Source organism: Littorina saxatilis, linkage group LG1, assembly GCF_037325665.1.
Source record: "Littorina saxatilis isolate snail1 linkage group LG1, US_GU_Lsax_2.0, whole genome shotgun sequence".
Lineage (NCBI taxonomy): Eukaryota > Metazoa > Mollusca > Gastropoda > Littorinimorpha > Littorinidae > Littorina > Littorina saxatilis.
This window is the reverse complement of record NC_090245.1, coordinates 16,006,163-16,023,394: the sequence shown is the minus strand read 5'-3', so window position 1 is coordinate 16,023,394 and position 17,232 is coordinate 16,006,163. Positions and strand designations below refer to the sequence as shown.

Genomic DNA, 17,232 nt, shown 5'->3' with positions numbered 1-17,232 from the left:
TCGCTGATTTTGCAAACGAGTATTCAGCGACAAAATCCTTCAACATTATGACTGCGACAACGGGCGCAGTGGCGTGGTGGTAAGACGTCGGCCTCTTAATCGGAAGGTCGAGGGTTCGAATCCCGGCCGCGACCGCCTGGTGGGTTAAGTGTGGAGATTTTTCCGATCTCCCAGGTCAACTTATGTGCAGACCTGCTAGTGGCTTATCCCCCTTCGTGTGTACACGCAAGCACAAGACCAAGTGCGCACGGAAAAGATCCTGTAATCCATGTCAGAGTTCGGTGGGTTATAGAAACACGAAAATACCCAGCATGCCTCCCCCGAAATCGGCGTATGCTGCCTGAATGGCGGGGTAAAAACGGTCATACATGTAAAATTCCACTCGTGCTAAAAACATGAGTGAACGTGGGAGTCTAAGCCCATGAACAAAGAAGAAGAATGACTGCGACAAGTAATTCAACCTTCTGCACCACAGTGGGTTTTTTGTGCCCACCATGGCTTGCTATTAATCCAGCTAAAAGTGCAGCCTCTGCAGGAATTCAAAGACGAGATTCATTGAAACGTGTTAATGTTTGTTGTCAAATAGGTTCAGGTTCAGCGTCCTCACATCCAGGAGTTGCAGATATCTCAGGTGTCCTGTGCTAGTGATTCGTGGACTGTGGCCAGTCTCTCCACAAACACTCTCAAGGGTATGTGCTTCCAGAGATGTGTTTTGACTCTGTGTTTGTGTGTCTGTCTGCCTCTCTGTCTGCCTGTCTATCATTCTGTCTGTGTGTCTGTCTGTCTGTCTAAGGTTCTCTTAGTCTGTCTGTGTTTGTTTCTCTCTTTGGGTACTCATGGTGTGTTTTTGTCTGTGTCTGTCTGTGTGTACAAGTTTGGTGACCTGCTGGTGATCATCATCATTACCACCATCATCATCATCATCATCATCATCGTCAGCAGCAGCAGCAGCAGCAGCAGCATTATTTTGAGACGTGTGTATAGTAATGATTGTATTTCAATTTTTTTGTAGCTAGTGTTTGTATTTCAATTTTGCTTTCTTTAGCTCTAATCTTTTAGTATAATTTGATTCTGTGTGAGTGTGTGTGTGTGTGTGTGTGTGTGTGTGTGTGTGTGTGTGTGTGTGTGTGTGTGTGTGTGTGTGTGTGAGTGTGTGTGTGTGTGTGTGTGTGTGTTTAAGGACAGATTGTTAGAAAAAGCATAGCCTTAAATCTGTATCCTTGTTAAATAAAGTTCAGTTCATCTCTCTCTTTCTCTCTCTCTCTCTCTCTCTCTCTCTCTCTCTCTCTCTCCCTCTCTTTCTCTCTCTCTTTCTCTCTCTTTCTCTCTCTCCCTCTCTTTCTCTCTCTCTCTCTTTCTCTCTCTCTCTCTTTCTCTTAGGTGAGTGAGCACACCTCAGGCTTCCGGCCGGTCGCATTTTTCCAAGCTCCTGCTTGTTCATCAAGTTTTCCTAGTTACACGCTGTTTTGTTCAACCAAGGTTAGTACAAGTGTATGTAAGACTACAACAGTTAGAATGCCGGTGGAAAATATAGCGTTCCGCGCCATTTGTGGTGGATTTTGTGCTGTTTTTCTGAACTTCATGTGCAAACGGGCAAAAGTGACAGCAGCCATGATCAACAGTTTCACGAGAAAGTCGAGCACGGCCAGAGTACAGTGTGTGTTGTTGACAGTCATCTTACTTCATGTGTTGATGTGTGCCAATGACATTGAAAGAAACCCGGGACCAGTGCATAGCATTCAAGAAGGCATAGAAGAAAGACTCCACAAGATGATTCTGAGTACAAACGAGCAACACGCATCAAGGTTGGAAGGCACATTTAATCACATATTCTTACTCCAATTCTTATGAATGCATTGACTTTAGTCCCACATGCTAGATGTCGAAAAACCTCTCAAATTACCTGCCCTTAGTAGGGTGGTAACCAAGCTAAAAGCGACGCCATAGCCGTTGCTATGGCCTGACCTTGCTCGGTTACCCATAACACCCTGCGCACCACGTGAGCGCTAGCATCCGTCATGTGCATTCTCGACTTTCGACAACACACGGTGGACGTGTCCGAATTTCGCTCTCACTTTTGGCCTTCACATGCCTGCTCGTCCGTGAGACTAGCCGGTTCTTGGGGGTCTACCTGTCCGTCTACCTTTTGGTGAGATCTTTCCTTTTTACTTTTGGAATGTAAATGTTGATAGCTTTGTTTTGAACACGCACGCAGATAATTTTGTTCTGGGTGACTGTTTTCGCCGGTCTTAAAATGGCCGACAACAAAGCTAAACTGAGTGCGAGACTGGAAGGCGACAAGGCTCTTAGCCCAGTTAAGAAAGCTAAAGCTAAGGGTAAAGCCAAGAGCGTTGATTTGCCTATTATGCGGGTAGAAGATCCGGCAAATAGCACTTCGTTTGATGTTCCTATCCCTCCGAGGACGGGTTCCGTTCGCTCACAGCTCGCGTCCCCTGATGGGGGTGAGGAGCCGGGGCCTTCAGCCCTGGGCTCGTTGAAGTCCGAATTGTTTGATTTTATTTCTCAACAGTTTGCGTCTCGCTCTGGGGTCCCTCCTCTGCCTCCGGCGGTAGGGGATCCTTCCTCCCTGGCTCGGCTGGGGTCGTCGTCGTCGTCGACTATGGCGACTCCAGCGGATGGGGGGGGTGGCCGGGCGGCCATTTCTTCTGCGCACTTGCTTGGTGCACCTGACCAGTTCGGGCCTTCCCTCTCTGCCTCTGGTAGTGCTGCGGTTGCGCTCGAACACTCTCTCCGTAAGGAGAGGGGGTCTGCTTCCTCTCTTTCTCTTCCCGCTCAGCTTGCTTTTAGCAACACTGCAGTGGGAAGTCAGCTCTCTCCCCTTGCGGGAGAGGGAGAGAGGGGGCATGGTAAGTCACAGCCTGGGTTTGGTCCCACCTTGTCCCACTGGGGGCAGGGGGCTGTGTCAGCTTCTCACTCTTTCCCACCCACTGGGTGGGACTGGGTGGGGGCTGGTGTAGCGGCTCACCCTTTCTTGCCCGCCGGGCATGATCGGGTGTCCGCTGTTGGACTGGCGTCTCAGTCAGTGCCGCTATTGTCCACTGCTAGCAGCCGCCCCTCTCCCCAGCAGGGGTGGTGGGGTGGTGGGGCAACGGGACTACAGCAGGTTGACGGGTGGGGGCGGCCTTTCACGGTCTCGCCTCTCACTCAGTCTTACCCCTCGCAGGGTTCGCTTGCTGCAGCTACGAGCCAACTCCCACCGCATACAGCGGGCGGGGTAGCTCAGACTGGCCAGACCGGTTTTGACTGTTGGGGCCAAGCGCCCGGTCATCGGTCTACCAACAATGGGCCTGGCGCGGCTTTGTCGGGTGGCCCCCTCCCCCCGCCTTCTTGGCGGGCCTCTGTGCCTACTGTCTACCCTTCTACCCCGGTGGGGCAGGGGGGGGATGGTGGGTGGCAAGCGGGATCGGGTCACGCTTTTGTTACTCCTGTGTCCCCTCCTGTGTACAGTGATACTGTAGAGGCTGGGGATTCGGATTCTTCTGTGGAAGATGAGGAGTTTGTGGCCTTGCCTTTTGGCTTTAGGCAAGCCATGAGAAGAGCGGCTTGTGTGGCAGCTCGTTACTTTCCGGAGGGGGTGGTGGATTCAGGACAGGATGTCTCTTTTCCACCATCCGCGGCGAATGATTTTCGGCCTTCGCAGGAGAGTTCACAATCGTTTCGTTTTGTGGAATCGCCTGCCGTGGCTTATCACATGTCGCAACTTTTGGCTCGACCTGCCCCCCAGGGCAGCGGTCTGTCGCCAACTCCTTTCCCTTTGTTGCATGCTCATGATACAGCGCCTGCTTCAGCTGATCCATGGCTAGCGTCTAACGCGCAGGCCACTGCTTTTTCGCCGTTAGTGCAGAAAAAGCTGGACTGGAACGTGAAGTCAAGGAACTTTGTTCAGACTTTTGCTTTGCCGAGGGCAACTTTGCCAATTCCGCCGGAGTTGCTTGCCTTGTTGCCAAAGCAACCTTCTGCTAAGGAGGGGGTCTCGTTCTCGGACGCTTCTCTCTCCTCTCTGGAGGAGATTGGGCGTCTTGATCTTGAATTGGCTTCTATGGCAGAGTCTTTGCTCCGAGCTCTTACTCGAGCTGTTGCTGGCTCTTTGGAGCCATTTAGACTCAGGGAAGACGCCTCAGCCAGTGACATCTCCATACTTCTTGCTGCTTTGGGGATGGTGAATTCTGAGAGGATGAGCATTTCAGCGAGGCTGTATGCTCATGCTGTCTTTTCACGGCGTGATTTGCTGCTTTCTCAAGCAGGCTTTTCCCAGCAGTCCACGGTGGACTCGCTTCGTTCCTCGCCTTTTGTTGAGGGCTCTCTCCTGGGTAGAGTAGCTCTGGATGCAAGGCAGCGGGAAGTTCAGGAGGCTAAAGACAGACATCTCGTTGGGATTTCGTTTAAAACCCCAAAGAAATCTCAGTCTTCTTCTAAGCCTTTCTGGAGCAAGAAGCCGCCCAACGCCTCTCGTCCTAAGGAACAGGGAGATAAGGGCGCACCAGCTAAGGGTGCTCCTTATCCGAAGAAACCCTCGTTCGGGAAGGGGAGGGGTGGGGCTCGAAAGCCCTCCCCCCAATGAGGCTCTCCCGATCACATCACCCCTGTTCCCCCCACTTTTGTGGTGGCGGGGGGCCCCACCAGGGCCATTTCCATGTGGCAGGCGTTAGTGCACAGCCAATGGATTTTGAGGGTGGTGCGATCGGGATTCCGGCTGTTGTGGGAGGGGGAAAAGGCTCCCTTGACCAGGGTTCCTCCTCCCTTTCGTTTTCCGGCCAGCCCAGAGGCCAGAGCGGCCATAGAGACAGAGATCAGGTCTCTTTTGGCCAAAGAGGCTATAGAGGAGATTGTGGATCACTCATCGCCGGGGTTTTACGGACGCCTGTTTGTTGTGCCCAAGGCGTCGGGCCGCTGGAGGCCTGTTCTCGATCTTTCGGTCTTGAACAAGTTTCTGCGGAAGATCAAGTTTCGTATGGAAACGCCAGCTTCGGTCAGGGAGGCCCTACGCCGGGGAGATTGGGTGACTTCGGTGGATTTGACGGACGCCTACTTTCATATCCTTATGTATCAAGTGGACAGAAAGTGGCTCCGGTTCCGCTGGGGTCATCGGATCTTTCAATTCAGGGCTCTGCCCTTCGGGCTGTCCCTGGCCCCGTGGGTTTTCACTTTGGTGATCAGACAGTTGGCCGCGCTGATCAGGCAAAGAGGTATTCGTCTACGGACGTACCTCGACGACTGGTTGATTCTGAGTCAGAGTCAATCAGTGTGCCTCTTGAACACTCAGGTAGTGTTGAACCGGGCTCTGAGCCTGGGGTTCTCTGTGAACCAAGCGAAGTCGGAATTGACTCCCTCGCAGAGGTTTGTTTACCTCGGTATGGCGTTCGACACTGTCGCTTGGACGGTCCGGCCTACGCAGGAGAGGATTCAGAAGCTTCATGCTCTCATTTCGGCCGTGGCTGGCAGCCAGCAGGCTTCGGTGAGGGTCCTTACCTCGATTCTGGGCCAAATGGAATCTATGGCAACTCTGGTTCCCTTAGGGAGGGTGTACAAGAGGCCTTTCCAGGCTGCGCTCAGCTCTCTCTGGGAGCCGGCTTCGCAGGATTGGGACAAAATCGTCTCCACGCAGGGATGGTTCAGTCACGCGACGGCTCGGTGGCTGGACCTAGACTGGATCTCTCAGGGGGTCCCCATCTCTCTGCCCCCTCCGGACATAGACCTGTTTACGGATGCGTCTATGGCTGGGTGGGGGGCCCACATCGGGGGCCAGGCGGCCTCCGGTCTTTGGACTCAGGCCCAGCGTCTTTGGCATATCAATCGCCTGGAGTTGGAGGCTGTTTCCCTCGGTTTGCTTGCGTTTCTCCCTCTGGTGGGCGGCAGACATGTCCGGTTGCACACGGACAATACCACTGTCGCTGCCTACATCAACAAGCAGGGAGGAGCTCGGTCGTTTTCCCTGTCAGACAGGGCGTGCGAGGTTCTGGTGTGGTGCCACTCGCATCGGATCATGATCTCAGCAGAGTTCCTGCCGGGCAAGCTCAACGCTCTGGCGGATGCGCTCAGCAGGTCCTCTCAGGTGTTGCACACCGAATGGACGATCACTCACGGGGCGCTCCAACGCCTGTGGGCACAGGTGGAGAAGCCCATGATCGATCTATTTGCAATGAGATTTTCAAAGAGACTTCCCATTTTCGTGTCTCCCTTTCCGGACACGGAAGCTTGGGCAAGCAATGCGTTGGAGATCTCATGGAGCGGCCTTCAGGCCTACGCTTATCCTCCCTTTCCTCTACTCAGCAGAGTGGTGAGGAAGGCCGAGCTGGATCGTCCGGAGCTCCTGCTGCTGGTAGCCCCCTGGTGGCCTTCCCAGCAGTGGTTTCCAGATCTGCTGTTGCTGGCAAAAGGGGTTCCGATCCCTCTAAATCTAGTGCGGGGAGAGCTCGTTCAGCCAAGAACAGGCATCCCGCACAGAGACCCGCAGGCCCTGCGCCTACACGTTTGGAGACTGTGAGGTCGGAACTGCGGAAATCCGGCGCTTCAGACTCTACGCTGGATTTGGTTTTTAAGGCGCATAGGTCCTCGACTGCGTCTGTGTATGCTTGCCATTGGGCCGCCTGGGCCAAGTGGTGTAGGGAGACGGGGGTCAATGCTGTGGCCCCGCGCTCGTTACAGGTGGCAAATCATCTTTCTTTTTTGTCTGCTCAGGGCAGTTCGGCCTCTGCTTTGAGAGTCCGACGTTCTGCTATATCTGCTACTCTGAGACAGATAGGCAGATTGATTAACGTTAACGGAGTGATTGCTAGTGTGATCAAAGGGGCCGCTCTCCAGGAAGCGCAGAGACGGACCTCTGTCCCGGCATGGGACTTATTTTTGGTTTTAGAATATTTGCGTTCTGCGGCGTTTGAGCCTTTGCAGGCTGCTAGCCTGACTGATTTAACACGCAAGACGGTTTTTCTGCTTCTTCTGGCTACTGCTCGGCGAGGCAGTGAGATACATGCCTTGTCGGGTCTGTCGGAAGACATAGCGTTTGAGCGCGATGGTTCTATGTCGCTTCATTTCCGGCCTGGCTTTCTCGCGAAAAATCAAAAGCCAGGTCAATCCCCGCCCGTGGTCCGAGTCCCCCCGCTTGGGACTATCCTAGCTTCGCACGATCCGGACTTAGCTAACTGTCCAGTCAGAGCCTTGAAGTCTTACTTGGCTCGCACTCAGTTGGTTAGGGCCAAAAGCCAGAAACTTTTGTTCATTTCATTGAACACGAAATATGACAGGGACATATCGAAATTGACCCTTACAAGATGGGTGGCGACCCTCATTAGACGAGCTTATGAGTGGTGGCTCTCTCAGGAGAGGGGGGGGGCGTTCAGTCCTTCCTCTGACATCAGCTCGAGTACATGAGGCCAGAGCCTGGGCGTCCTCTGTGGCCGTCTTACGTTCAGGGCGATTAAGTGATGTCTTGCAGACAGCTTACTGGAAGTCAGACGATGTTTTCATCAACTTCTACCTTCGTGACATCTCTTGCACACGGCTGGATGGCTCTAGTGCTTTGCCGGCTTTGGTGGCTGCAGGGCAGGTGCTTACAAGGACATAAGTAAGTTCCCTCCACCTTTAGGAGGAATCTGCATTCATAAGAATTGGAGTAAGAATATGTGATTAAATCGAAAATTTTTAATTAAATTTTGATTTAATATAATATACTTACCCAATTCTTATAGTTAATACCCTCCCATCCGTCCCCGCTGGATTATGTCCTTGGGGGTTTGTTTGACTAATAGTCTCGAATGAACATGACGGATGCTAGCGCTCACGTGGTGCGCAGGGTGTTATGGGTAACCGAGCAAGGTCAGGCCATAGCAACGGCTATGGCGTCGCTTTTAGCTTGGTTACCACCCTACTAAGGGCAGGTAATTTGAGAGGTTTTTCGACATCTAGCATGTGGGACTAAAGTCAATGCATTCATAAGAATTGGGTAAGTATATTATATTAAATCAAAATTTAATTAAAAATTTTCGAATTTTCCGCCATTTTGATGAACGCTTCGCCGACTTTTCAACCAGACTAGTAGGACGCATGGAGGATTCTCTGCGAGCAGTGACTGAACAGATAGGTCTTATTCAATCCAGAATGGATTTTCTTGAAAACAGTCAGAGAGAAATGGAAGATAGACTAGAACATTTCCGCGGATCCGTTGATGACGAGCTTGATAAACTAGAAGCCTTTTCCAGAAGAGACAATCTAAAGTTTTTCAACGTTCCCCAGACTGACACAAGTGGAAAAGAAAGTTATGATGAGTGTGCCACTGCCCTGATAAACGTGCTACACAACACAGTACCAGATAAACAATGGTCGCGTGACGACATAGTACGTGCACATCGCCTTCACACGAACAGATCAGGGCCGCAACCTATGATAGCGAAGTTGGCGAAGTGGTCAGACAAAATGGACATTTTAACAAAAGGCAGAGACAAGTTGAACGAGAAAGGTGTGAGGGTCGCATGTGATCTGACGTCAAGACAGCAAAACATGATCCGACAGCATCGTGACAGGGGGATCCACGCATACTACAGGGGCAACACGCTGGTTGTGGACGGACCGCTCCAATCTCGCCGCAACCACAGGCACCAGAACGACCAGGAACATCACAGCAGTTACGCAGCCGCAGCCCAAAACGACAGGTACATGAACGAGTACTCAGATGCTGCCAACTACGACAGGTACTCTCGTGCTGTCAACCACGACTGGCACAACGAAGCTACGCACTACGACAGGCACCAAAGCAGGTACTGTGATGCAGCGCGGCAGGATTCCAGGCTTCACGGCTGGTACCAACACCGTGACACTCACCCGCATCCACGACGGAACGACGCTCCTTCGGGTCTTCTAGATCCCGGGGAATTCCCATCCCTGCCCCGCTCCAAACCCCAACCCACCCCCAAATCCCCGCCCCCCTCCAAATCCCCACCCACCTCCAAATCCCCGCCTATCTCCAAATCCCCGCCCCCGCCCCCCTCCAAAATCCCGTCAGCTCCCAGCCTTACAGGCACAGACAGCGAAGCAGAGTGCCAGAGGGACCGACCACCTCACGGGGACGACAAGCCAGCGTCAGAGTCAGGGGACTCCCGAGTTTCTGCGCGCTCAGACGTCACGACAGAGGAGCCTTCGCCCGCGCAAGACGCCTTGCCCCAGTCGCCGGTGGCTGACCTTGGGGCTTCCCCGCAGGAAGACGCCATCAAACCCGTCATCGATGACGACACCACAACCGCCTCACTCCCGCTCAGTACGGTAATACAAGGAAACCCCACGAGGGTTGAACGCGATGTTGTTTTTCATGATGCCCTAGAACCAAGTAATGCCGAAAACCCCGTGCAAGGCGTGATGACCGACAGGCCACGGACAAGGTCGAGGGCTGTGGTTGATTGTGGTCGACAGCTGACACTGACAGAATCATTGAGCCGTGGTAACGATACTGCCACGAAGTCTAATGAATGAGGGGTAGGCCGGGCCAACTGTGACAGTACTCGACGGATTGTCAAGTTTATGACATATAATATTGAAGGGTTGAGAAATGTTTATGACTGTGAAATAAGAGCCTACATTGAGAAGTTTGATATTGTCTTGCTAGTTGAAACGTTTTCGGTTACCTTTCCGTCCTTGATCTTTCCGCTATATGATGTGTTTCTTTCTCCAGGTTTAAAAGTTTCAGACGCAGTCACTGGGCGTCTCTCCGGTGGTGTAGCTTTGTTGATTAAAAAAGAAATTAGCCATTTCGTCGAAAGAGTAGAAACAGAATACGATAATTGCGTTGTATTGAAATTAGCAAAAGAGTTGCTGGGGTTAGAGAGTGATGTATTATTGCTAGGGACATATCTACCACCAGCCAACTCTGCCTATTATAACGAAACTGAAATTTCAAATGGTGTGTCTATTATGGAAGAGTGTATTTTGGATCTTATAGAAAACGTTGGTGATTTGCCCTTTATTTTGTTTGGAGATATGAATGCAAGAACAGGTTCTCGGAATGCACGTGAAATGCAGTGTTTTTATGATGCAGATTACTTCAGTGTGTTCCCGTCACAGAACACTGAAGTCGAGGAAGGAGACGATTGTTTTGAAGAATGCGTGCGTGTGTCGAAAGATAGAGAGGAAAATGCCTTTGGTAAATATTTGTTGAATGTTTGTGAGCAATTTGACTTTGTTATTGTGAACGGTATGCAGGGAAAGGGAGGAGGGGACGGTAACTTTACCTATGTTTCAACATCGGGTTGTAGTGTTATTGACTATTTTATTGTGTCAAGAAATTTGTTTTCTTCTGTTTCACTCAACGTAGCTGAAAGAATTGAATCCAAACACATGCCTGTGGAAATGATCTTCCTGCCAAATGATGTTTTAGTTAACTCTGAGTGTAATGTTTCTAAGGCTGTCAAGATTGAAAAGTTTGTTTGGTGTGATGAAAAGTCGATTTCGTTTGTATCCTCATTCTCTTCTGAAGAAATTCAGGCCCGCCTCCGAGATGCCACTGAATTAATAGAAGTGGATGTCAATTTATCTCTAAGTAAATTTAACGAAGCAATGACGATGGCAGGAGAGTGTATGAAAAAAAGAGTGTATATTGGAAAAGACAGACAACAAAGGTGGTTCGATTCAGAATGTTACCATAGTAGAACAGATCTCAGGCAAAATCTTCGTTTATTTCATAGCGGCCGTGTGGACAAGGATTGTTATACTGAAAAAAGAAGTAGCTATAATGAACTTATTAGACAAAAGAAAAAATCTCATCGTCAGTCTATTATGGAGTCTTTAGATAAAGGGAGTAGTGATCCTAAATTGTTTTGGAAAACAATCAAAGCTTTGGCATCTAAGGTGGCAGGTGTGATTTCCATTAATACAGAACAGTGGTACCAACATTTTCATAATGTGTTTAACTCTTTTACAAAAGAAAATAATGACCATACTGATTTTGTTGAGGATGGTGTTAATCGGGTATCTGATGGTGATGATAATGAGGAGATGTATGACATGGATGCGCTTGAACGTGTCATCACTGAAAACGAAGTAAAAGAAGCTATTAGAGTATTAAAGAATGGTAAAGCTGCAGGACCCGATTATTTAATTGGGGAGTTCTTCAAGAATTCCGCCACAGCTGTTGTGCCGTTTCTTACAAAATATTTCAATAAATTGTTTACCTCAGGACTTTACCCTGATGTATGGACGGAAGCAATAATTCATCCCCTTCACAAGAAAGGTGATAAGAATAATCCTGATAATTACAGAGGTATTTCATTACTATGTATATGCAGCAAATTGTATAGCTACATTTTGAACAACAGATTGACGAATTGGATCGAAAAACATGAAATACTAAATGAGAGTCAAGCTGGTTTTCGCAGAGGCTATAGTACCGTTGATCATATTTTTACACTACAAGCTTTGGTACAGAAGCAGTTATTGACACACAAGAAGTTGTATGTCGCTTTTATTGACTTTCGTAAAGCTTTTGATTCAGTTGTAAGAACTATGTTGTGGAAAACTTTGAAGAAAAATGGAGTTAAAGGAAAGATGTACCAGGCGCTCAGCTGTATGTATGACGTGGTAAAAGCAAAAGTGCGATCAGGAAGTGATTTTTCGGACTCCTTTATGTGCCCAAGGGGTCTAAAACAGGGAGAAATTTGTAGTCCAGTTTTGTTTTCTCTACTAATTAATGAGCTAGCTAATGATATTGTCCAGAAGGGAAAACATGGTATTCAACTTATTCCAGACTTTTTTGAAATACTCATTCTGATGTTTGCAGATGATATTATTCTTATTTCAGATTCTGTAAGTGGGCTCCAGAATCAGTTAAACATTCTGTGGGATTCGTCTAGACGTCTTGGACTTGAAGTTAATTTAGACAAATCTAATATTGTTGTTTTTCGGAACGGTGGTCACTTGGCCATGCGAGAAAGATGGGTGTATGGTGGACATCCTATGAGCGTTTTGAACATGTATAAGTATTTAGGAGTATGGTTGTCTACACGCCTGTCCTTCTCTCACACTCTTAATGATTTTGCTGCAAAAGGGAAAAAGGGAGTCATTGGTATTCTAAAATGTTTATGGCAACTGGGTGACAGATCTCCAGCTATTTTTTTCAAGCTTTTCGACGCACAGATTCAACCGATGCTGGCATATGGTGCCGAAGTTTGGGGGGTTGAAGCAGACCATACACCTATAGAGAGAGTTCATTTATTCGCACTTAAACGTTTTTTGAATACGAGTATGAGAACACCAAATGCCATGGTTTATGGAGAAACGGGAAGGTACCCCTTGTTTATAAACAGCTTTGTTAAATGCATTCGTTTTTGGCTACGTATATTGAGGATGCCACATCATCGCCTTCCGAGCAAGGCGTATAAAATGCTGAAATATCTCCATGAACAAAATAAGAAAACATGGGCCTCCTCGATCTGTTACACTCTGTACATGTACGGTTTTGATGAAGTATGGGAAAACCAAGGTGTTGGCGATGAGAGGGCGTTCCTAACAGCATTTAAAGAAACACTTATTTCATCCTACAAGCAAACCTGGCTTGAAAATGTACAAGGAAGTGAACGTTTCTCTCTGTACAGAACCTTCAAATCAACCCTAACATTATCCAACTATTTAAGTGATTTGAAACATATTAAAGCTAGAAATCTTCTGATTAGACTTAGATTGGGAGTATCTCCTCTGAAAGTGCATCGATTTCGCTTTAATTTAAATGCAACCTCCGCAGATTTATCTTGTCCATTTTGTTGTAGCAGTGTTGAAGATGAAGTCCACTTTGTTTTAGTATGCCCTAAATATGCTGAGTTAAGAGAATATTATATTCCACGAAAATACACTAGAATCCCATCATTGTTTAAATTAACCATGCTGTTTTCAAACACTAGTAAGCCGCTATTGCTACGTTTTTCTACATTTGTCATGAAGGCGCTTTCCATTCGTAATCCATAATCCGTAAACGAAACAGGGCGATACAAGTAGGATGTTCTTGTTTTTGCTCAATATGTGCATTTGTATGCTGGTGCTTGAGATGTGCTCATCTCCATGAAAAGGGCCCAAGGCCTACTCATTAAAATATTCAGACTTCAGACTTCAGACTTCAGACCTCTTTCTCTTACCATCTCTCTCTCTCTCTCTCTCTCTCTCTCTCTCTCTCTCTCTCTCTCTCTCTCTCTCTCTCTCTCTTTCTCTCTCTCTCTCTTTAAAAAAGAAAAGACATGCTGCGCTATGAAGAATCACATTCTATGACTTTTTTCTTGCAGGAATACGCATTGGTAGCCGTGAAACACTTCAGCTGATGCTGAAAGGAACCCAGAAACCGAATGCCAAAGGTTGGTAATTGTTGCCATTCATTATTATTTTTCTTATAAATAGTTCTGGATTGTTAAGTTTTTAGATGTTTGTATTTTGGGTTATTTTGGAATGTTGATTTTGTTAATTCAAAGTATTCATGTTGTGAAAACAAGGTCCTAATGGCTGCAGAAAGCAACTGATGTTTAAACTCTCATATTATTTAGCAGGTGAAATACAAACAAACACGGCAACAAACAACTGATAAACAAACAAGCTAACAAGCACATGGTAAAGAGACACACAACAAAAACTCATGTGAGAGATTTCCCACCCACCCCCCCCCCCCCCCCCCCCCCCTCCCCCTGAATGGGACTGGGTGGCCGAGTGGTAACGCACTTGCGCTCGGAAGCGAGAGGTTGCGTGTTCAGGCCTGGGTCAGGCCGCAATTTTCTCCCCCCTTTCCTAACCTAGGTGGTGGGTTCAAGTGCTAGTCTTTCGGATGAGACGAAAAACCGAGGTCCCTTCGTGTACACTACATTGGGGTGTGCACGTTAAAGATCCCACGATTGACAAAAGGGTCTTTCCTGGCAAAATTGTATAGGCATAGATAAAAATGTCCATCAAATACCCGTGGGACTTGGAATAAAGTAAAAAAATTCCATCTCACACCGCATTAAGTCTCAGGAAAACATGAATACACGCATGAAGGACAAAAACAAAAAAAATATGGGTAGCGCCGTATGTATGGCAGCTCGCTTTCCCCGGGGAGAAAGCAGCCCGAATTTCCATGAGGGTAACCTCACTGGACTGTAAATCATATCCAATCCAATCCAATCCAATCCAATCCAATCCAATCCAATCCAATCCAATGCTTTGTGTGTTTCTGCTTGCAGGTGACAAACTGCTGTACAGTGAAGTGCCATTTGACATGGAACAAGTAAGTTCATTTTGATCAAGTAAATCATCCGAAAAGAATCGGACATTTTCACATAACTATGCTCTTAATAAATACAGAATACAGAAAATTTACCCGGCTTGTTATTAATCCAGCTAAAGTACACCCTCTGCAGAAAATAAATTAACCCATTCCCATTTCTATGTGAGTAAACTGCTAGTATTTATGCAGTGACTTATCAGTGTCTATGGTCATGAAAGCAACAATCCCATAAAATTCTGTGTTAACCTGGGCCTGGTGTTGTCTTACAGATTGATAGCACGCGCACTCCATGTCGAGATTTCTACCAGTGCAGTGTGGCAGCTGACCGCTCAAGGGAGACAAGCAGCCAGGGACTTTCAGACGTGTCCAATAAGGCAGAGTACAGGGACTTGGAGGCTGCATTGGATGTTGACCTTACTTTGATCTTCCTCTGGAAGGTACTTCTACCATCAGTCTTGTGGTGTTGTTGTTGTTGTTGTTGTTGTTGTTGTTGTTGACTGTCCCGACTCTTGTTGCTTGTCCCTATATGCTCTCACACCGCCCCATCCCAGCATTCACTGCTCCATCCACATCTGAATTTCGTTTCGCTGCCAGACTTATCGATTTTACTGTCTTTTTATTTTAATGCAAACATGTACGCATGCATACTCTCTTGCATTCCTGCAAGTGTGCATTTTGTTTTGTTTTTACTCACTAGGTCTGCTTGCCTGTCTGTCTTCCATGAATATCTTTTCTCACTCTCTTCAAGAGCACTTTAATTTTATTACACACATGTATGCACATGAACACACTCCAACATGCACACATGTGCGCATACTGTTTGTCTCGGCGTCTGTGTGCCTCTTTGTGTCTCTCTGTGTGCCTATCTGTTGTCTCTGTGTGCCTATCTGTTGTCTCTGTGTGCCTATCTGTGTCTCTCTGTGTGCCTATCTGTTGTCTCTGTGTGCCTATCTGTTGTCTCTGTGTGCCTATCTGTGTCTCTCTGTGTGCCTATCTGTTGTCTCTGTGTGCCTATCTGTGTCTCTCTGTGTGCCTATCTGTTGTCTCTGTGTGCCTATCTGTGTCTCTCTGTGTGCCTATCTGTTGTCTCTGTGTGCCTATCTGTTGTCTCTGTGTGCCTATCTGTTGTCTCTGTGTGCCTATCTGTTGTCTCTGTGTGCCTATCTGTGTCTCTCTGTGTGCCTATCTGTTGTCTCTGTGTGCCTATCTGTGTCTCTCTGTGTGCCTATCTGTTGTCTCTGTGTGCCTATCTGTTGTCTCTGTGTGCCTATCTGTTGTCTCTGTGTGCCTATCTGTTGTCTCTGTGTGCCTATCTGTTGTCTCTGTGTGCCTATCTGTGTCTCTCTGTGTGCCTATCTGTTGTCTCTGTGTGCCTATCTGTTGTCTCTGTGTGCCTATCTGTGTCTCTCTGTGTGCCTATCTGTTGTCTCTGTGTGCCTATCTGTGTCTCTCTGTGTGCCTATCTGTTGTCTCTGTGTGCCTATCTGTTGTCTCTGTGTGCCTATCTGTTGTCTCTGTGTGCCTATCTGTTGTCTCTGTGTGCCTATCTGTTGTCTCTGTGTGCCTATTTGTGTCTCTCTGTGTGCCTATCTGTTGTCTATGTGTGCCTATCTGTTGTCTCTGTGTGCCTATCTGTTGTCTCTGTGTGCCTATCTGTTGTCTCTGTGTGCCTATCTGTTGTCTCTGTGTGCCTATTTGTGTCTCTCTGTGTGCCTATCTGTTGTCTCTGTGTGCCTATCTGTTGTCTCTGTGTGCCTATCTGTTGTCTCTGTGTGCCTATCTGTTGTCTCTGTGTGCCTATCTGTTGTCTCTGTGTGCCTATCTGTGTCTCTCTGTGTGCCTATCTGTTGTCTCTGTGTGCCTATCTGTTGTCGCTGTGTGCCTATCTGTTGTCTCTGTGTGCCTATCTGTTGTCTCTGTGTGCCTATTTGTGTCTCTCTGTGTGCCTATCTGTTGTCTCTGTGTGCCTATCTGTTGTCTCTGTGTGCCTATCTGTTGTCTCTGTGTGCCTATCTGTGTCTCTCTGTGTGCCTATCTGTTGTCTCTGTGTGCCTATCTGTTGTCTCTGTGTGCCTATTTGTGTCTCTCTGTGTGCCTATCTGTTGTCTCTGTGTGCCTATCTGTTGTCTCTGTGTGCCTATCTGTTGTCTCTGTGTGCCTATCTGTTGTCTCTGTGTGCCTCTTTGTGTCTCTCTGTGTGCCTATCTGTTGTCTCATGATATTCCACCTCTCTTGTCAGGCACACTTATCCTGTGCTCTATTTGTCTGTCGTTCCAACATCTCTCTTCCTCTGTCTTCCCTTTCCTTTTTTTTTTTTTGTTTTTTTTTTTGCATGCACAACAGATGTAGCTCTGTTTTCTCGTGTCTGGACTACATAAATCCGGTGTCGCTGGCAACGCTAAATTTAGCTCTGTGACCTTCTACCATAACAAGGCTAATTGTGTCCTAGAGCCAAATGTTTGGCTTTAACAATTCTTTTTCCACCCTCGCTTCCTACCATTTCTCTTGCTCTCTCTCAGGGACATACAAAACCAACAACCAACTAGCTCGCCGTCTCTCTCCTCCCCCCCCCCCCCCCCCCCCCCAACCCCATCCCTTCCCTTCCCTCCACTGGTTGCCTATTCAAGCTCGCATTGACTACAAACTCTGTACCCTGTGTCATAGTTTTTTCTCTCAGACTGCTCCTGTCTATCTATCAGATATGTTGAATGTATACATTCCCTCAAGACAGCTTCGCTCTTCCAGCGATTCTCGGATGCTTCGCATTCCTCATGTCAGAACTAAAGCCTTCGGCCACAGGTCCTTCTCCTATGCAGCCCCTAAAATATGGAACTCTCTCCCATATGACATCCGCCACATTGACTCAACCCCTTCTTTCAAAGCAGCTGACCCATCTTTTCAAAATCTATTTAGATCCCTGATCCGCTTTTTCAATACCCTGTACTATCGCTTCACACTTGTGTTTGTGTGTGTGGGTGTGATCGACTGCGCTG

General features: G+C 47.9%; 1 protein-coding gene across 2 annotated transcripts in view; it reads left to right on the top strand.

Annotated features, from left to right (window-relative positions):
- Nucleotides 1-17,232, top strand: part of LOC138962908 (trafficking protein particle complex subunit 8-like) — a 97,616-nt gene that overhangs the window by 67,055 nt on the left and 13,329 nt on the right. For both annotated transcript variants that reach the window (XM_070334877.1, XM_070334869.1), the window contains exons 25-28: nucleotides 587-689; nucleotides 13,272-13,340; nucleotides 14,196-14,239; nucleotides 14,509-14,676. In XM_070334877.1, coding sequence (XP_070190978.1) covers nucleotides 587-689; nucleotides 13,272-13,340; nucleotides 14,196-14,239; nucleotides 14,509-14,676 — 384 coding nt within the window. The remainder of the gene's footprint in view (nucleotides 1-586; nucleotides 690-13,271; nucleotides 13,341-14,195; nucleotides 14,240-14,508; nucleotides 14,677-17,232) is intronic.